Below are 20,430 nucleotides of genomic sequence, written 5' to 3' on the forward strand. Positions count from 1 at the left end.
ATATTTATAATATTCATAAAAAAAAAATCCATGATATATCCAATTAATTCACTTCAATCTAAAATAAGACACAAAAAATAACTCAAGTCTACATGAGTTAACCTTTTTAAACATTATTCTCAAGTCATGAAGTTGAAATAATATAATAGAAAGTAAAGAAAATAAATCATAAAGTCTAATTCTCAATCAACCCAATATTAAATGATAAAATTAGAAAAAAAATTAATTTAAAAAAAATCCGAGTCAACTGGATTAACTTACTAAACTCGTGATTCATGTTTTAAGAGTATGATAACTTAATAAAAAACAAATTTAATATGAAAAAAAATAATAAAAAACATTGATTGAAAAAAATTAAAACAAAAAACTAATCCAATAAACAATAATACATTAAAATCTCATCTCTTTAAGTTTATTGGTAATAATTAGAAGTTGTATTTGTATCGATCTACGGACCTAAACCTGGCTCATCTATATACATAACACCCATGAAACCCTTTTGGGCTGGGTCAGAGCTACCTGTTTTTTTTAATACTAAGTTGATTGAAAATTAGATTTTATAAATTATTTTAATTTATTTTTTATGTGGTTATTTCGGTTTCATGATCAAGATCGCGAGTTTTATAAGTTAATTTAAATTATCTTTTAACATGATAATAGAATCATATCAAATCAATTTTCATATTATTTTTTTTATAAAAAAAATCATTAATAATATCTAAATTTTTTTATATTAAAATAATTTTAATCCAAATAGCGTGTACAGTGATCCAGTGACATGTTTTGATCGATGGGATTTTATTGAATTGACAAAGGAAAGAAAAGGATAAGATGATCATGGAATAATACTCGAGGAATTACGATCAAAAAGGATCGTGCAAGTTGCAACCCGACATGCAAGAAAAGTTCTTGAACCGGATAATCTAAGGCTCGAGTTACCTGGATTTTATTAAAACAATGGATTACCTGGATTGATTGAGGTTAATTGAAAACGTTTTTTTATTTTATTTTAAAAAATCTTGACCAGTTTACTGGTCCGTAAGTTAATTTTTCGGAATGACCAGATCAAATTTAAATCGAGTGTCTTTGATTCTCGTCTCAGGGGTCGGAGCCGATCAACCCACCTTGCCGGCCGACTGAAAAACTGTGCATGCAAGCGAGGGTGCATGAATGAAAGATGGAGTAGCATATTATCCTTTCGATGTCAAGATCATCACCCATTGTTACTGCTATTCTACTCCAACCCCACCGACGAATGATTGTCTTTGATTTTGATGCCAAATCTTGTAGGCTTTCACAGCTATGGTATCTAGGGTGAGCAGCTCAAAAAGAATACTTCCTCTCTCCCTTTTTTGTTTTTTCCTTGGTTTTGCTGTTAAAAGTGGTGACGAATTTCGGTTAATTTCAGTTGAGTTTTTATTTTAAAAAAATAATCAAATTAAAATTATTATTTTTTAAAGTTAAAAATTGAAACTAAATCAAAACCAGTTTAAATTAATTGATTTTGATTTGATTTAGTTCGATTTATGTTGTTCAAAAACAATAAAACCAAGAAAAAACTTATATTCACAAGTCTAGGAGAAATTCATCTGTCAAACCAAAGTGTAATAGATTTAATTATCAGTTTTAAAATGCATCAATCGGTAATTTTTTCCAATAAAGTGATGAAGATCAATAACGTAAACTTACAATTATTTACTCCTTTTTAAAACCTCATGATTTTTATAGTATTAGAAATATATACGCAACCATGAAGAAAGAAAACTAACAGGAAAAACAAAATCTATGAACTTATTCCTGTTTATATAAACCAGGACCTGATTAAATTCTATTTAACACACAAGCAAAACTAGAATTGCAGATTATAACATAATAGAAAAGGCAAAAAATCTCAAAATTTAATTTTGAGATTTTTAGGTTTTCTAAAAATCCAATCTTTATGTTTTCTAATTAGTTAATTTAATTTTTTTCTTGGTTAATATTTTTTAAATTTAATCGGATTTTCTGGTTTTTTCTCACCCAGGCTGTTGGTATCCAAAAAAGTGGGTTCCGCAGGGCAAATCATTATATTATGCTGTTGATTGAGCACTTGGTACAAGATACATAGCCCATTCGTTTTCAACTTGAACAGTGAATTAACCTTGCACGGTTGCACCAGCTCAAGTATGCTTCCGTGACTCCTTGGACTTCTAGTTTGGGAAATAGGGAGGAAAGTTGCACTCCATTCTTTATGTAACCGGTCGCAGATGTTGACAATGATAACTTAATGTAATATTGTGGAAGTAATTGTTTTTTATGAATATTATTAGCTTGGTAATGTATTATAATAATATTTTTTAAAATTTATTTTAATATTAGTTTATCAAAATAATATAAAAATGAATAAATTTAAAATATAAAAAATATTTATATTTTTAAAAATATTTTTATACAGCAAAAACAAACAAAGGTACCCGACAAGCTGCATGAGCAAGGTGGATGTCACGCCTCTAGCTTGGGTTCGGTTACATCTTTGGTTAGGCCTTGGGCTTGCATATGATATCATGATGGTAACCCACAACTTGGATTTGTGACTAACAACGACTCTTTCGAGCCCTGTGGCTCTGCATATCCTATCCACTGTGTTTCTTCTTCTGCACGCAAATGGTCACTCAGTGTTCTCTCATTGATACAAGAAATGATCATGATTAGATGAAGCAAGACGAGAGCGCAACTCCATTTTAATCTGACTGCCGGGTCCAAGTTGAAACCTGTGTTATTATCTAGCAGTGAATCATTTTAATTTAATAATTTAAGTGGTAAGGTAATGCTTTTTTAAAATATAATTTATATTATTTTTTAATATATTCTCTTTGTAAAAAAATAAAAGTACTTTAAATTTAAAACTTGTATAAGTTCTCACTATTTTATACTTGATTTTTATCAAATAAATAATAATGGTAACATTCGAATTTATAACCGTTTAATTATTAAAATTTTAATATTATGTTAAAAAACTATTTTAATTTAATAATTTAAACTGTTAAATATAATTTTAAAATATAATTTATATTATTCAAATGAATATATAAAGGATATAGCATCTTCTGGTTTCAGACTGGCTCTAACCAGCACATGAAATCTAAGTAAAGTCATGGTTATCCTAACTATGACTGAAACATTGATCGCCACCGTCGACCGATACCTTCCATAATTAGCAAAATAAAAGGTTGGAATGACAAAACCACCTAATTATAATTAGAGCAGCTATACCACACACCAGGGAGAGGGGGGAGAAAAATTTACAAGAAAAGAGACAGAGGACCATATCAACCCATGATCTATCTGTTTGTCGATAAATTTATGATCTGCCTGTCGATTTAAGGTTCAATCATTACATCCATTGATTGATCTAGTTTATTTGTTTACATTTGATCCATCCTTTGAAACACAAAAGGGTTTTTCTTGTAATAAAATAAAATATCACTACAAGGGTCTCACTGCACAAAAAACAATTCAGCTCTCAAATCAGCAAAACATCAAAAGCATATGTAAAAATAAATGAAAAAAACGTATTAAAAAAAAATTAAAAGAGAAATATAATAGTAAGTTAGGTGAGTTAATCTAAATTATTTTATTTAAAAAAACTATAAAATAATATGATTTTAAAAAATATATATTTTTCACTAACCAAATTTAAACCAAATATAAAATTACCAAATTGATCTGTCAAATCATATATAATATTATAATTATGCAATTTATCATATTTTTTAACACTATCATTTGAAAGTTAACATTATCTTACAATGATATTGCAATGTAGTGTTTTTTAGAAAGGTCCTTCTAATAATCAATGCTTGATAATAATTTTCACAATAAATACAATTCATTTAATACATTTTAAAAAAATCAAGCTAAAGAAAAAAAAAAAAAAACAGATAAAAGCAAAAGAGAACCGGACCGTCCATTCAGCAGTTAGATGATCCAACGGCTGGGACACAATGGCGGTACCAATCCACTAACAACCAAAACAACGATCAAAACAAACAAAAAACCCATCAACCAAAACAAACCACGTGTCATCAATCCCATCTCCAGCTAGCGGTAGATTCATCACAAGATCACCTGGAATCGCCAGTACCCAAGCAAATACCCACACCATTTCCCCTCCCTTTCTCCCCTTCTTCCTCCTTTCTCCCTTATTCCTGCCCCTTTTTTTCCTAGGGTTTCTCCAACCCCCATCACCACCGTTGATTTTTTGTTATGATCGAGAACAAGATATGGCAGCAAGCATGGATTTTTCACCGCCATTTACTCTACTAGAAGGCGGTTACAACAACAATGTGTCAGAAAATTTAGAGAATCTTAAACAACCCACTAATGGTAAACCTCCGTGTCATCTCCGTCAAAGTATGGACTCCGTCCGATTGCTCAACGCTTCTGATCTGGTAAGTAAGAAGGAAATTGATGATTGGATGTGCTTTTGATGAAAAGATTATGAATTGATTGATTTCTGTTTAGGCCCTTAATGTTGGGGTTGGGGTTGTGATTGGTAATTCACCGGCTGAAGAGGAATCGGAGTTCTTTCCGGCGGTGTTTCGATCGGGAAGTTGTGCTGAAGGAGGGCCGAAACAGTATATGGAAGATGAGCATGTTTGTATAGATAATCTTGTTGATCATCTAAGTGCTACCACCAGCGCCAATTGCCCTTCTCCTGGAGCTTTTTACGGGGTGAGTATATTTGAAACGTTTGATCTGTGTCTCTGGGAATATGGACAAGTTGTTAGTATCTGGAAATGGGTTTATATTGATTTTTGTTGATGTTTGTGGGCAGGTGTTTGATGGGCATGGAGGTACCGATGCGGCTTCATTTGTGAAGAATAATATCCTGAGGTTTATAGTCGAGGACTCCCATTTTCCGAATTGTGTAGAGAAGGCGATTAAGAGTGCGTTTGTGAAAGCTGATTATGCGTTTGCAGATGATAGTGCACTTGATATCTCTTCTGGCACCACTGCACTAACTGCTCTTATATTTGGAAGGTAAGTGAGATGTGTTTTTCGGTTAGATTTGGAATATTGAGGAGGATGTTCTTACCTAGGGTGTAGTATCAGTTGGCCATTGACCTTTAAATGTACTTGATCGGAGGGCGGCTTAGTTGTTTTGTGATTTGTTCCTGTAAAGTAATAAGAAAGCTGGAGAGTGAGTTAAAAGTGAGAAAGTAGAGGATGGTGATAGAAATGGGAGTGATGTACATCAGATCTGTCTGAACTTTTAGATTAAGTTGAACTGGGTTCATTAGCATGCAATACAAATAAATTAACTTTATATGTTGAGAGAATTAAGTGCTCGATCAAGGGCCTTTTGTTGTTTTTGTCTACTTTTAGTACTGTGCCATCCTTTTTAGGGATGCCTATGTGCAAACATGTCTTTCTGGCAAGTTCAGGATGTGAGAAACACTCTGTTTTTTTTCCTTAGCCGCTTTTCGTTTAGGTTTTGAGGTTTCATTCTCTGAAATAATTTTACTCTTTTACAGGACATTGGTAGTTGCCAATGCTGGGGATTGTCGAGCAGTGCTGGGAAGGCGAGGTAGAGCAATTGAGATGTCCAAAGACCACAAACCTAACTGCACATCAGAAAGACTTAGAATTGAGAAACTTGGTGGTGTCATTTATGATGGCTACCTCAATGGCCAATTGTCTGTTGCACGAGCCCTTGGAGACTGGCATATGAAGGGCCCTAAAGGCTCTGCCTGCCCTTTAAGTGCCGAGCCTGAATTGCAGGAGACAAATTTGACCGAGGATGATGAGTTCTTGATCATGGGCTGTGATGGCTTGTGGGATGTAATGAGCAGCCAGTGTGCAGTGACAATTGCTAGGAAAGAACTGATGCTCCATAATGATCCTGAAAGATGCTCAAGAGCGCTGGTCCGAGAGGCACTCAGACTCAATGCATGTGATAATTTAACCGTGATTGTTATTTGTTTCTCCCCGGATCCACCCCATCACATAGAAATCCCACAACCCCGAGTTCAGAGGAGTATATCAGCTGAAGGTCCAAACTTACTGAAGGGTGTTCTAGATAGTAACTCATGAAAAAAATGATGATCCATCACACCTTTGTACAAATACATTCGAGGTTGGAATCAGTAAGAACATCATTTCCTCCGAGCTGCTCCTGATATCCACAAGGCCATGGCTGCTATTCAGCTTTATTCAGGGAATAAATATGGCACAGAATGTGATTCTTTGAGTTTCAAAACCCTTTACAGTTGATATAATTTATGTTGCACCATTAGGAGTTCATTGTTCAGCTGTTTAGTTTCATGGACCTCCCTCTCATTCTTTACTTCTCCGCTGTACATAATTTGGGGGAAAATTGAGAGGTGTGATCTAACACTTCTCTTTTAAATAGTTGATCTCTTTGTTGTCATTCAATGAATTAATTGATTGCGAGGGATTTCCATGGATGCCTTGCTTGTTCCCCGGGTCGTTCTGTTATAACTGTGGTTTTATATAGCCTCTCTCCCATAAGCTTATGCCGTCAATTCCGTGAGCTATGTTTGTGCGTTTTGATGGTGAGTTGGTTTTTTAAGATACTGCTCGCCTGAAAGAAAATAGCTGATGAAATGAATAGTGGAAACGAGTTTAGACTCACTGAGTACCTGTAGGACGACAGTGAACGAGGAATTCGTGCTAAAATCCACAACTTTGAGTTTGACATAGGTGCCTGGCGTGGTGCCATTTGCTACCAACTTTCCCAGGTTTTCAAACTTCTTCGATATAAATTCAATTTTAAGCAATAAAATCACAAGAAACATGCGAAAAAATGGCATAATTTTCAGGTTTTTGATGAGAATATGTGATACCAAAAGTCCACAGTTGTCCCATCAAAAATGAAAAAGTAGTATCATGTGGAACACTAATTCAACATGGTACAAAGGCTGTCGATTTTGAGAAAAACTTTCCCACGGGTGATTGATTCCAAAAATTATTGGAGTTTCTCATAGTTCCCCATCTGGTTCATCATCGTCAGCATCCACCTCATGGGAATCACTGCATAAATAGATGAAGCTTATGTTAGTAAATAAATGAGAGCATGATTGTCAACCAGCATTTATGCAAATGATTAGACTGCTATCAGGTAGTTTACAATCTACAAACAGAACAATATTGAGGAAATGCCCAGGTGTAAAAAGTTTTTTCTTAACCAGTAGTTACGCATGAATACAGGTACTTCACAATCTACAAAACAATATTGATAAAAAATCCAGGCCCAAATTGTATTTTCTAGTTTTTAGTAGGGGCATGAGCCCAATGTGATGTGTATTGGGAATGCTGCTCAAGTCAGTGAATGGTTATCGATTCTTCCAAGTTAGGTAAATTGGCGGTCCTTTAATGCCAAGTCCCTGGGTTAATATATACTGCTAGCACTGACCTCGTTCATCTCAAGCACCAAGCAAGGCACACCTCTAACGGTAGTAACTATCCTTGTAACAAGCTAGTTTGCCTAAAGCAGGTATACTTGGATTTGGATTCAGCATTACCTTGACTGCTTACAGTGCTTGCTCAAATCCTGGCATAGAATCTTGCTCAAACGTCCTACTTTCACGGATCCTTTCTTTATCAGTTCTGCCAACTGCAAGATTAACCGTTCTTAGTAGCCTGAATTGTTTGCATATGTTAAAGAAAGACCGTTAACTTAGAAATGGCAAAACAGGATATGAAAACTCACCTCATCTTCAGTTTCCTCCAATAACCTGTCCCATTTTAAACATACAGGTTAGACTTGGTAAGCCATAAACTAGATGACATTAACATCCTTGGAATATGAGTGCAAATCACAAAGCCATTGAAGTGTATTTTGCAATGAGCGAAAAAGAGAGGGATGGCCAAACCATTTGCCATCTCACCTTCCACAATAAGATGATAAATCTTTTGAATATGCCTTGGCTTCTTGCTTGTCTATCAACAAATAAAAATAGAAACCAGCTTAAAAATTTGTAGTAGTTGAGTTGAACATAAAAGTTCAATGAGCAAGAAATGAAGAATGTATGACAGACATGCTGAGTTAGAACCAACCATCAGCATCACAACTAACAGGGTGGGCCAGTTCACCAGGGAAAAGGAAGTAATTCCACATCCTAGAAAAGCAAGGATAAGAAACTCTTTTGGTGTTCCAATCCCATTCTCTATAAGAAAGAAAACAAAATCATTGAAGAAAGAATATAGAACTTGAAACAAACTCCCTGAAGACAGGATACAAAATTTATGCTTGAATAGAATTCCTTTGCCATTATAGGGGCATCAAGATCTTCGTTTCCAGCTTTCCATCAAAATTTAAACTCACATGAACTCATAGGCTAGTGGACATCACAACTGAGCTACCACTCCTTTTGCAAGAGTAAGCCAGAGGTCATAGTCCTACCATCATTCACATTGTCTTACATCAAACACGAAAAACACCAATCGATCTACCATTTGAGATTAAATGAAACAAATAAAAGCATGAATTATTCAAATCAGCATGAATTATTCAAATCAGACATTCAATATAAGAAAAGGAGGAACATCATGGCTGCCAGGGACAAATTGGTTAAAGCACAATAGCCAAACCAAGACAAGAATAACTCCATGAATTCCTGACATGAACAAATACTTACTACCTGAAAGATTGTCCCAGCTATCCACTCTAACCCATTCATATCTTTTCGAGTCTACCTACAAAACATATTGAAAAGGATATTGAAAGTTCACTGAATCTGGTTTTTTTTTTTATATAAAAAAAACATAAGGCAATCATAAGAAAGCAGCAATATTAACAAGACACTACTCGCCATGGCGAGGAGAGGTAAGCAATAGATAACATAAAACTGAAAGGAAATAATGAAGCTTTACCTGTAGTCAATTACCTTTCCTTTACGTTGACCTTTAGAATCCAGTCTATGTCTCATATCCAAATGATCCCGCGGTCTTTCCTACACAATAATTTCCAAACCATTTTATAATATTGAAAAAAAATAAATAAAAAATCCTTACATTGGAAAGGCCATACTCTATCTCCTCCTGCGAAAGAAATAAGAAACAGTGATCGATTAAGCTCAATTAACCTCGGAAAAATTGATTAGTGAATAATCAAGCCCTAATAATCATCAAAAGGTAACAATATAGTACAGAGAGAATTAGAGGATTCTTGAAGATGTGAAAGAATGGAGAAATCGAAAGTACCGCAACTTGGGAAGGTCCAGGCCCAGGGATAGGCCCATGATACCGACAAGGCCAAGATGGACCGCGTTTGGGTTAGAGATATCTGGGCTAGTAAGTGAGATTTCATGGCCCAGTATTTGTCTCCCCTCTGCCTTTTCTTCTATTTTCTTTTTAAGGTTTTAGAATTATTTTAAAACTCATTCGACGAACAAGTTGAGAATTAATAAGATATAATATTTAATAATAAAAAAAAGGAAACTCCGTCCATGTGGTCCAAGAAAGCAAGGCTGTTCATCATATATTTTTTCTAAGTTCTAAAGTCACGATGCATTAAAATACTTGTGTGGACTTTATATTATTCTCTTTTATAAAATTGATATTCTCTTTCTCTGCTGTCCGTCCGTCCATCCATCCATCCATCCATCCATCACCATTGCTCGAGATGAAAAGCTGTGAATCAAATTCAAGGGCACTTGCTCACCAATTAATACGACAGTTTCCTTTTGTTGTCAGAGACATCGGTGCCAGAAATACATCATTACAAACAGTACAGCTTAATGTGTCCGTTTTACTTTTTTTTTTTTTTTTTTGCCCTCTCCACTCTCAATGATTTTGCACTGGAAATAGAACATCAGTCCATGTCTTTTTGTGCAGCCAACAACGTGGTGGAATTTGTTTTTAATTCGTTTTTTTTTAAAGTAATTCTCAAACTATTTTTTCACTTTCAATGATTTTGCACTGAAAATATAATATCAATTTAGAATCTGTTTCTTTGTGGGGTTATATCTAAGAAAATATTTGTTTTTGTGGTTTGATTTGTTTTTTATCTGAAAAATTATTAAATTAATTTCTTAAATATTTTTAGTATATTTTAATTAAAATTAGCAGCAGCCATCCTTCCAATAAATATGTTTTTTTTTCCTCTAGTATTCTTATATTTATTTATTAATTACAATTTTTTTTTTAACAATTTAAAAAACATAATTTTTACATCGTTATTATGGATTTAAATTTTTGCAGATACCGATATTAATATTTAAATTAATTAAATACATATATTTTTCGTCACTAAATTAATCCCTTTAAATTTAATTAATCCAAGTTAATCACTCATTTTTGTTTCAATAATCAAAATAATCTCTTATTATTATCGGCAAGAAATTGGAAGTAGGTCTCGACTTACGAGACACCTCACGGGCCCACTCACAACCTACCACTGAAAATTTGTCACACACCACAGTCACTCCACGACGTCGTATTTCCCACCTTCATAGAGCCCCGAGCCCCACTTAACCCTCGAAACCAATCAAACACTGCTCCACCTCGAGATCCTAGCAACCATCAACGGCTCTGCTAATATCTACTCTCCACTGAGCTCAAGTTATCTACCATGTCCAGACTCTGCAGAAAAAAAAGAGGTGAAAAACAAAAGGGAGAATGACAAATGGAAAAGAAAAGCGCTGACGCGTCGCTTTTATAAAATTAATATTACAAGTATCATCATCGAGTGCCATGTCGCTTTACTAAATACTGACCGACCGCCTTAACAAAAAAACTTGAACTGGATCCAAGCTTCAACTCTCTCAAGTCTTTGTTCATCAAGATTGGAAATTTTTTTTTCACTTCGCATTGTCAGATTTATTTCTTCCTACTATGATCTTTGTAATGTAAGTAACTCTCTCTCTCTCTCTCTATGTTTCTTATTTTTTTTATCTGTTTCTGGGCTTTGGATTTTGTGGTTGACGTTGGTATGAGGGTAATAAATTGTAGATTTCGAGTTAGTTTTATGCTAAAAATGGTTGTTTTAAGCTTTCCTGTTTTATATTTGAAATGGGTTGCGTTCCTTTCTTTCAGGGTTGTGTTTTCTATAATTGGATTTGGTTAGATAATATGGGGGATTCTTTGTTTTCCTTTTCTTAAAAAATGATTGTTGTGGGTTTTGGTTGAAGTCAAATATTTTTGATGATTTATAGTTGTGATTTTAGTGATGTAGGATCTGGTTTATTGAAAAACTATGTTATGGATCTGATAAATTGAATGTAAAGTCTATTTTTTTTGTTTTAGTTTTTGGTGTTCTTTTGCCTCTATGAAGATGATTGGGGGTAATCTTTGTTGGGTTCCTTTTTTTTTTTTTTGTAGATGATAGAAGGTGAGTAATGCTGCTTACAATATGGTTATGGGGTGTAATTTGTCGTGTGGAAACTAAGAGAGGACGGAATGTTTTCTGAGAGATTAACTGGAGAGGCATCTCTTCGCCGGGAATTGGAGGCTCTGAGTGTGTCGCAACGGCTAGTGAGAAGTGTTAGCCAGAAGTTGAGGAAGAAGAATAATCTTAGAGGTGAAGGAGAGGAAGAGGATGATTCAAGGGGAGTTTCTCTGAAATGTCTTACTTTGTATGGTATGGGTGGGGGCTGCAAAGTTGGTGCTGACACAGGTGAAGAATTTGGGGATCCGAGTGGTAGGAGGAGGTCATGCAGTGCTAGTGAAGAAGGAAAGGGATATAAACCAATATGTGGGAATGAGGAGACAGGGTTCGATTGTTTCTCATATGGGGTGAGAGAGAAGTTCTGGAAGAAAAACAGTAGAAAGGATTTAGAGCTTGAAGATTCGATTCAAAATAGCAGGTTGCATATGTTTCTTCCAGATGATGTACTGGAATTATGCTTAGTGAGACTCCCATTGACCAGTCTCATGAATGCCCGCCTTGTATGCAAGAAATGGAGATACTTGACCACCACCCCTCGGTTCCTGCAGATGAGACGGGAAGGTGCATATCTGAAGCCGTGGTTGTTTCTGTTTGGTGCTGTTAAAGATGGATATTGTTCCGGAGATATATATGCATTGGATGTTTCTCAGGACCAGTGGCATAGGATTGATTCCGACATTCTAAAAGGAAGGTTCATGTTTTCTGTTGCCAGTATTCAAGATGATATTTATGTTGTTGGAGGTTGTTCTAGCTTGACACACTTTGGTAGGGTGGATAGGAGCTCATTTCGGACACACAAAGGGGTGTGGGTTTTTAGCCCTTTAACAAAATCTTGGCGTAAAATTGCACACATGAGGTGTGCAAGATCAATGCCTGTTTTAGGAATTTCTGAGGTTCATTCGGACTTTACAGTGGTTCACAGTCATCAACATCGACAAGAACGACGTTTTCCTAGGTCACGTGTTGGTGGGGTATCGGATGTATATGAGGACCCACACAGGCTTTCACTGAGACGACAATATAGAAAGGCTTTTGATGAATATGAGCCTTCATTGTTACCCAATAGAAAGTCACACAGGTTCATCAGACAAAAAAATGATCAATCAAATACAAAGTACTGTAAGAGGTTTGTATTGATTTCTGTAGGAGGTCTTGGATCCTGGGATGAGCCATTGGATTCTGGAGAAATTTATGATCCCGTATCAAATAAATGGACAGAAATCCAGAGGTTGCCAATGGATTTTGGGGTGGTTTGTTCTGGAGTTATTTGTAATGGGATTTTTTATGTTTACTCCGAGGCAGACAAGCTCATGGGATATGACATTCAAAGGGGCTTTTGGATGGCAATCCAAACCTCTCCATTCCCTCCTCGTGTTCACGAGTATTACCCTAAACTTGTATCTTGCAATGACCAACTATTTATGCTTTCAGTCTCCTGGTGTGAAGGGGATGGTCAAATAGGCCAGAGAAACAAGGCTGTTAGAAAATTGTGGGAGCTAGATCTCATGTATCTTACTTGGACAGAAGTTTCACTGCATCCCGATGCGCCAATGGATTGGAATGCTGCATTTGTTGCAGATAAAAACCTAATATTTGGGGTTGAAATGTTCAAAATATTTGGTCAAGTTTTGAACTTCTTGACTGTATGTGATGTGTCTGGCAGGGGGACAAACTGGAGCCACCTTGCTAGGAATCACATGACTCATGAATTGGACGCTTCCTCGTGCATGACTAAATCATTGGCTGTCTTACATCTCTGAAGTCCTTAGTGAATGCTGATTTGTGCTGAGAATTTTAGACATTTATTTACCCACACTAGATTTTGAGCACAGATTGTGATTTGGAACATCCGAATTTCATATTGAATTCTTTGGGCATGATCAATTTGCTTGTCTGCAATTTCATCTGTGTATTTTCTTCTCCACTGTTTATATAATTCATCCTGTATTCCTGATCTTGTTTATGTTCAATAATAATGAATTTGTTCTCTTGTGTATCCAGTACTCCAAATAGGAGAAGTTTGTTGATGATAATCCTTTATATCCTTCACTTTACATTTCATGCTTGAACAATGAATGTTTATGGTGGCAATTGCAGGGAAGGCCTGTGTGGACAATTGATTTGTAGATCCTACTTCATGAAGCAGACTGTATTTGGTGACGTTTGTGACCACAATTTTAAAGATTCAAGATTGTCCAAATCGATCCAGCCTCAAGACCAAAGTCTCTGGATCCTTGCGTTAACAATGAATTTTTATGGTGGCAATTGCAGGGAATGCCTGATGCTAGCAATATGGACAATTGACTTGTAGATCCTACTCCATGAAGCAGACTATTTTGGTGACGTTTGTGACCACAATATTAAAGATTGAAGACTGTCCGAATCAATCCAGCCTCGAGACCAAAGTCTATGGATCCTTGCGATTGCTTCAAAACTTTTTTGTCTATGCTTGGATTAAAAATTTGCCATAAAAAAGAAGGTTAAGGTACTTTGCTTAAACTCAACAGCTGTACCCTTCCCTTGAGGATGTGGTTCAAAACCTGTAATGCCATCACTGACCTAAGCTGCTCCGATTCTTAAAGGTTACAACACTGGATTATTCAATAAATTGTTGATTGATCTCAGAAAATATAGAAGGTTAAAAGAATGATTAATCTTGGAAGATGGAAAAGAACTATAACCAATATCCAACTCTCAGTACTAGTACAATATATGTAATCGTGGAAGAAAAAAAGAGGAAAAAGAAATAAAAAGGAAAGCAAGAAGTAGCATGATTAGAAACCAATGAACACTTTCAAAACCTTTACAGATGAAAAATCTGTTTACAACAATATCTACCTGCAGCTTAACGCTAGCATAACCATAAATGGCTCGGGACACACGATGAATTACATACAGCTCCAGGATCGGTAAGCGGCCTAACCCATATTTGGAAAGATACCAGAGAAATTGGGTATCTTATCAACATGTTTCAGGGCACGCTCAGCAATCTGCCGTGTTCGATAGTCAGCATGCTGGAAAGCATCAACAAGTGCAGTACTCACATTTGGATCTCCAGAAACTTCATATGCTATGTCTTCAGTCCGTAAAAGTCTCTCAACAGCCCAAACTGCCCTCCTTCTCAGATTCTCAGTTCGTTTCTCCAGTAACACGTCAAGAATAGGTCTAATTCCCTCTGCCGCACACAACACTGCAACCCCTTGTTCAATGGCAACCCCATCATCCAACAAAGTAGAAATTGCTGCAAGAGCTGCTTCAACCACTTTCTCATTCGTGTGGTCTAAAAGAGCTACCAGCTTCTCAACAGCCTGTCCTTCCAGAAGACAGAATGAATCTTTTAGGGAACATGTTCCTCGGTGGAGCCGGCACAATCCAGTTATGACAGGCTGTTTGCTAAGACATGAAAAGATTGAGGCACAGAAAGCAGGAGGCGGTAACTCAGGCAATCTTGTTAAATTTTTTGACTCTTGAGATAAGTTCTCTAGTGCCATTGCAGAGACCATCTGTACATTGTCAAGCCCATTCGACTGAAGCAGTTCAATGAAAAGAGCAGCAAGATTGTGCTCACGGGAGAGATTAATGGCATCCGGCTCTTCAGCCAACACAAAAGTAACCCTTGCAAGAACCCGTACTAGTCCTTCTAAAAATGGTGTCATAAAGCGGGCACCCCTAATCTCCCCCTGACGGATCTTTACCACTATGGAGATGATTAGGGGAAAGGCGCTTTCATCTAGCATCTGCCTAGTGAGACCCAAATCCCTCTCTGGGAGCTCAGCTAAAAGGCCAACTGCAGCTGCTTGCTCTTCTGTGATTCCTACGTTTTCTGCTACAACCTTGAAAAGGCTTCCAAGCTGGCCAACTGTGCCACGGAGAGCATCAGCTAATTCCTCCCCCATGTGTGGAGAGACATTCTGGAGAAGTTTTATGGAAGCTACACGCAAATCCCTCTGGGGGGCCTCAATAAACTGAACCAAACTGATAATAGCACCTGAGCTTTTAATGGCAGCGACAACATTTAAAACAGTAGATGGAGAACTAGTCAGTCCAACAAGAACCTGCAGAAGCTTGCATTCAATAGCTGGACCAGTGTTGCTAATTAGATGGAGTAGGTTCTGCACTATGTCTTCTGAAACAAGAGTCTGATGGTCAGGTCCAACAGGAATCAAATCAAAGTCATTGCCGGAGTTTACAACATTGGAGAGAATTGTGGCTGAGACCTCTTTGAGACGCATTGGGAGCTGGTTGGAGCCAACAGTAAACAGGTCTTTGACAAGAGGAGGAAGAATTCCAGCCTCAATCAAAACCTTGGCACTTGCCTCATAAGAAGAAATTTGATTCAAAGCTTTCAAAGCAGCTTCTCTTGACTGTACATTACCACTTCTCATTATATTGATCAGAGATGAACCAACAGCTCTAGCAACATGGACTTTCACATCATTGTTCAAGACTAGCTCACCCAGGTATGAAGCCATAGACAGTTTAGTTTCTGGTGGGCCTGCAACATTTTCTTTCTGGTTACACATTAATCAGAGGAATATGGCATGTGTATGATCAGATGTATGCATTTGGACCTAAATATCAAGGATGTCAAAGAACCATCTCAACCCAAAAGTTTAAGATATTAGGTGAGATCCCAAGATTTGAGTTGTATTATTCTCTTACACACCCCTTCAAATGAAAACCCTTTAAAGTTGAAAATTGGACAGATTCACACTACCACGTGCTATTAATTAATTTTAATTAAAAGAAAAAATGAGATTCAAACTTATGATCGTTTAATCATTAATGCTCTAATACTATGTTAGATAAGGTCCCAACCCTTCAAGTGAAAAGCTCTTTCTCAACCCAAAAGTTTAAGATATTAGGTGAGATCCCAAGATTTGAGTTGTATTATTCTCTTACACACCCCTTCAAGTGAAAACCCTTTAAGCTTGAAAATTGGACAGATTCACACTACCATGTGCTATTAATTAATTTTAATTAAAAGAAAAAATGAGATTCAAACTTATGACCGTTTGATCATTAATGCTCTAATACTATGTTAGATAAGGTCTCAACCCTTCAAGTGAAAAGCTCTTTGAGCTTGAAACTTGCATAGACCCACAATGTTTTGATATCATGTCAAAAAATCATCTCAACCCAAAAGCTTAAACTATTAGGTGAGACCTCAAGATATGACTTATATTATTCTAACATGATACTACAATTATGGGAAGAAAAAATACGTGAAACCAATTTTTTTAAAACACCAAGTTGAATTTTGGAAAAAAATAGAATTGGAGGACCAAATGAAGCAAATACTTCAATAGCAGCATCTGTAGATCTACAAAATAGCAACTAGCAATCATGATGTGTAAAAAAAGAAAGGGTAAAAGCAGCAAAAGTTGCAATTTATATGGCTTCTACCATCTTACCTCCGGATCACAAATTTTAACATAATTAGTACAGGTGCATTAGCAAAGGACAACCCTAATGTTTGCATGAAATTAAAAAATAATAGAAACATTGAGCTCAAAGGAGGTACCTTCAAGGATTTGATTCAAAAGAGGTTTCAGTCTACCATTTTCAGCCATCTGCCGTACATTGTTCTCACACTTCTCCAGATTTTCCAGAGTTTTATCAGCCTTCTCAACAGTTGAAAGATTTTCTGATTTGCTGCTTGTCATTCCAACCAAAATGAGAATTGCTCCATTGATTGAACCAATCTTCTCGCACAAGGCTTCGGATTTTGAGAGCTCAAGCAGCAAGGAGACAGCTTCTTCCCTTTCTATGGATTGCTCATGAGACAAAAACTTAACTATGGTCCGCACTGTGTCACCCTCAGCCAGTATTGCCTGGAAACAAAGAAGATCCGTTAACAGGAGACAGGCAATGTATAACTCTGTTGATGTCAAGGAAGCTACACAGCAACACATAACTATAATAACAGCAACGCATCACTCTAATGATGTCATGGAAGCTATACAGCAATAACAAGCAAACCTGGCACGACCTTATTATCAGCATCATCCTCGACCACAGTTTGAAGGGTTTCCAAAGCAATACACCGGACTCTACGACTGGTACTCTTCAACATTTCAACGATCATAGGTATTAAATCAGCATTGCGCACAACATGCTTATTCGATCGGCTCTTATGGCACATGTATTGAATATACTTCAAAGAATGCATAACATCACTTTCTGGACTGCCCAGGTTTAGAGATCTGCATGCCATATCAAGTTGAACAGCTTCATTCCTAGCAGTCCACTCTTCAATGGTGTTCCGCAAAGCTATGCTGGGGTTGAGGTCTGTGCTTTTCAACTCCTTTTGAGTCAAGGGGCAAACCAACTTCCTTCCACTCTCCTTGCATTCCTTGAACCACTTCTCTATTGCTTCACGTTCAAAAGTTTGACCATTTTCTAAGGTGACAGGATCACGCATAACCTGCTTTGTTAAAGGGCAGACAAATGCATCATAAATAGGCTCTACACGGAGTCTTTCAAAGTAATGACTGTCATCTGATTGGCTACCAGGATCATAACTTCCATCCCAGCTTTCGGCCATTTGATCTAAATAAACCTGCTGCAATTAAGCAGTGTCCAGTCAGAAAACGCTAAACTTAGTTTTTCCCAAGTCATATCCTCGCTTTGATAAGGCAGTAATAACAGCACAAGGAGAAGATTAAATTGGCCCAAGTTTAAGAAAAAAGAGATTAATCACAGTAAAAGAGAGCAAGCAAGCATACAAAAGTAACGTTTCCCTTCTAATCCAGTGACAATACCGAATTGGCAATCTAAACCTCAAAATTGCCATTTCGCAAGCTCAATTATCCAGTCTAGCAGATAACAAGTTCAACTATAGCAATGAAAGAAAATGTGGAGATGAAGAAGTGCACAAGCAGGCAGGCACTGACGAGTTGCGCAAAGTAATAGCACGCCTTTCCCTTCCATTTCAGCGAAAATTGTGGATAATTGTGCGGTAAATCACCAATTCTAAGTCCCCGAATTTGCTCAAATTATCTAATCTAGAGGATAACACTTGCAGCAAACATTAAAAAAAAAAGAACAGACAAGTCGAAACAGAGAGGACATCAAGAAGTACAGTAGTACTGATGGGCAACAAATGTTCATAAATGCATTAGGGATTGGCAAAACATCTTTAAAATATTCAATATTAACGATGCCCAACAGAATCACTAACACTTTTAATCAATGATTTATCAAATTAACCGAATTCCCCCATTAACACCACAAATCAAACTTAAACTCAAATACCCTTTTCTTCTTACTGCTCTGTGAGCAAATTAGGAAACAGCAAAGATCACAAGCAAGAGAAAGAAACTCCTTACATTTCAAAAACATTGAAATGCAAAATCCCATTACAACAGCCATACCTATATCCTCCTTGAGCTATCAAAAGGTCTCCAATTTACAGAGATTCCAAAAACCCTCTTCCCTACTTCTTGTTTGGCAATTCAACAAGTAGGTCCAGGAGAATTGAACCATCCATGAGGCCGATTCAACTTCGATTATTAGGGCTTATTTCCCTTATTCGAAATGGGAAACTAATATGAGTAGGAAACCGAGAGGAAGGAGAAGTAGGGGAAGGGAGAAAAAGGGTGCTGTATTTTGTTTTTTTTTTAATATTATAATAAATATTTTGTAATTAAATAGTGGTAAAATAGAAGAGAAACCAACAAGAAGAAGCAATCAAGAAAGGAGAGTGAAAATGATCAGCAAAGGTAGAAAAGGTTGACCAAAACAAGATAGTCGTCATGGTTTTTTATTACAGTTATTTTTTTAACTTTCAGTTGACGACAGAAAGAGAGTGAAAATATTTTCCCTTAACTATGGTCAGTTCTGTGTTGTCGGAGTTTAGAAGCTGAACCTTGGGTCCCACTTAATTGGGTAGATTCGTGGGAGTCTTGCCTGTTTATGGTTGAAACTGAACGATAAACTATAATTGAAGGAGAAAATCTAAGCAACAACCATCTCTGCTTGATTAAGCAATAAGCGGGAAAATTGAAAAATCGTTGGTTTCTTTTTTCTTTTTTCAGCCTAATCTGAACAACTTTCTCGCATTTCTAAATTTGTTTGGATTTTAAGTGAGGATGTAAATTTTAATAATTAAAGGCTCTTGAAATTCTGGCTCCGTTTACTGTAAATATTTAGAATGAATTACTCGTAATCTTTTTTAAACTGACTTTTGATTTTAAATGTTTTTCTTTAAAATCATAAAACTTAGACTTAACTATTTATTATTATCGTGTTAGAAGTAACTTTTAATCTAAAAAGAGATGATTTATTTATTTTAAACCAAAGACTTTCATGGCATTCTAAGTTTGATCTCAAGATTTGTAAATCAGAACCATATAACCATCCATCTTAAACAAAGTAGTTATTTCAATTTTTATTTTTTTATGGTGACGGGTGAATTGGATAGAGTGTGATGGATATCCAATTGAAAGATCATTTGGATTGAGGACTTGATTAAGAATTAGGCAATAGTTGGAGGACTTGACAAGTAATTGCAGAAGTAGACCTGGACAACCCTACAATCTTGTCTTTTAGGGGAGTACTTGCCTTTTGGTTTTGGATGATGAGGCCCTTGAGTTGCCACGTTTGTGGGTTCTGGTAATTCTTGCAAGAATTTGAAATCTCGTGCTGATTAGTCTTGCTCGTATAAAAAGGCTTAAGCCGATAGCTGCTTGGGCTTTGTTGCGTATACATGCTAGAATAGTTTGTTTTTGTTTAGGTTCATCTAGTTACATGCCCCGCGTGATGCCGCAGGTCAATTATTTTTTGCATTTTAAAAATAGCCAAGATCTAAAAGTGTTAGGTTTTTTTGCAAAGTTATATCCAAGAGTCTCAGGTTTGGTTGCAACGCCTGACCCAAGAGTAATGTTTATAATATTAATAATAACATTAAACTTGGGTTAACCCTTAGCATAAAAGTATCTGGACTGCAATACCAGACCCAATAGCATTGGACGTGGGTCTGGCTGCAAGGTCGTGTCATAAAAATGTGATAATTAAATAGATTAGTTAAAAAGAAA

The 20,430-nt window shown here is 36.3% G+C and overlaps 4 protein-coding genes across 16 annotated transcripts; 2 read left to right on the forward strand and 2 right to left on the reverse strand.

The window, feature by feature from the left end:
- The first annotated feature begins 4,122 nt into the window (after positions 1 to 4,122).
- On the forward strand, positions 4,123 to 6,449 carry LOC7474561 (probable protein phosphatase 2C 27). The gene is made up of 4 exons (XM_024595750.2): positions 4,123 to 4,430; positions 4,504 to 4,713; positions 4,817 to 5,022; positions 5,517 to 6,449. Exons 1-4 carry the CDS (start codon positions 4,263 to 4,265, stop codon positions 6,073 to 6,075), a joined length of 1,143 nt encoding a protein of 380 aa, XP_024451518.1. The 5' UTR covers positions 4,123 to 4,262; the 3' UTR covers positions 6,076 to 6,449.
- Positions 6,450 to 6,799: 350 nt separating this feature from the next.
- Positions 6,800 to 9,185, reverse strand: LOC7474562 (uncharacterized). 12 transcript variants are annotated; one of them, XM_024595756.2, is made up of 8 exons: positions 9,035 to 9,185; positions 8,892 to 8,957; positions 8,646 to 8,700; positions 8,043 to 8,171; positions 7,893 to 7,944; positions 7,715 to 7,739; positions 7,527 to 7,618; positions 6,800 to 7,035 (listed from the first exon to the last, which is right to left on the reverse strand). In XM_024595756.2, exons 2-8 carry the CDS (start codon positions 8,931 to 8,933, stop codon positions 6,984 to 6,986), a joined length of 447 nt encoding a protein of 148 aa, XP_024451524.1. In that variant the 5' UTR covers positions 8,934 to 8,957; positions 9,035 to 9,185; the 3' UTR covers positions 6,800 to 6,983. The 12 variants fall into 12 exon arrangements, 11 of the variants coding, with proteins under 11 accessions (XP_024451524.1, XP_024451520.1, XP_052306605.1 ...); XM_024595752.2 differs by having other exon boundaries at positions 8,643 to 8,700; XM_052450645.1 differs by having other exon boundaries at positions 8,892 to 8,952; positions 9,019 to 9,185.
- Positions 9,186 to 10,500: 1,315 nt separating this feature from the next.
- On the forward strand, positions 10,501 to 13,388 carry LOC7496851 (F-box/kelch-repeat protein At5g42360). The gene is made up of 2 exons (XM_002300600.4): positions 10,501 to 10,853; positions 11,326 to 13,388. The coding sequence occupies exon 2, from the start codon at positions 11,404 to 11,406 to the stop codon at positions 13,150 to 13,152; it is 1,749 nt and encodes a 582-aa protein (XP_002300636.2). The 5' UTR covers positions 10,501 to 10,853; positions 11,326 to 11,403; the 3' UTR covers positions 13,153 to 13,388.
- Positions 13,389 to 14,042: 654 nt separating this feature from the next.
- Positions 14,043 to 19,118, reverse strand: LOC7496852 (U-box domain-containing protein 44). 2 transcript variants are annotated; one of them, XM_024594718.2, is made up of 4 exons: positions 18,769 to 19,118; positions 17,385 to 17,954; positions 16,917 to 17,226; positions 14,043 to 15,887 (listed from the first exon to the last, which is right to left on the reverse strand). In XM_024594718.2, exons 2-4 carry the CDS (start codon positions 17,937 to 17,939, stop codon positions 14,311 to 14,313), a joined length of 2,442 nt encoding a protein of 813 aa, XP_024450486.1. In that variant the 5' UTR covers positions 17,940 to 17,954; positions 18,769 to 19,118; the 3' UTR covers positions 14,043 to 14,310. The 2 variants fall into 2 exon arrangements, with proteins under 2 accessions (XP_024450486.1, XP_002301911.2); XM_002301875.4 differs by having other exon boundaries at positions 17,385 to 17,957.
- Positions 19,119 to 20,430: the final 1,312 nt, after the last annotated feature.

Source organism: Populus trichocarpa, chromosome 2 (genome assembly GCF_000002775.5).
Source record: "Populus trichocarpa isolate Nisqually-1 chromosome 2, P.trichocarpa_v4.1, whole genome shotgun sequence".
Classification (NCBI taxonomy): Eukaryota; Viridiplantae; Streptophyta; class Magnoliopsida; order Malpighiales; family Salicaceae; genus Populus; species Populus trichocarpa.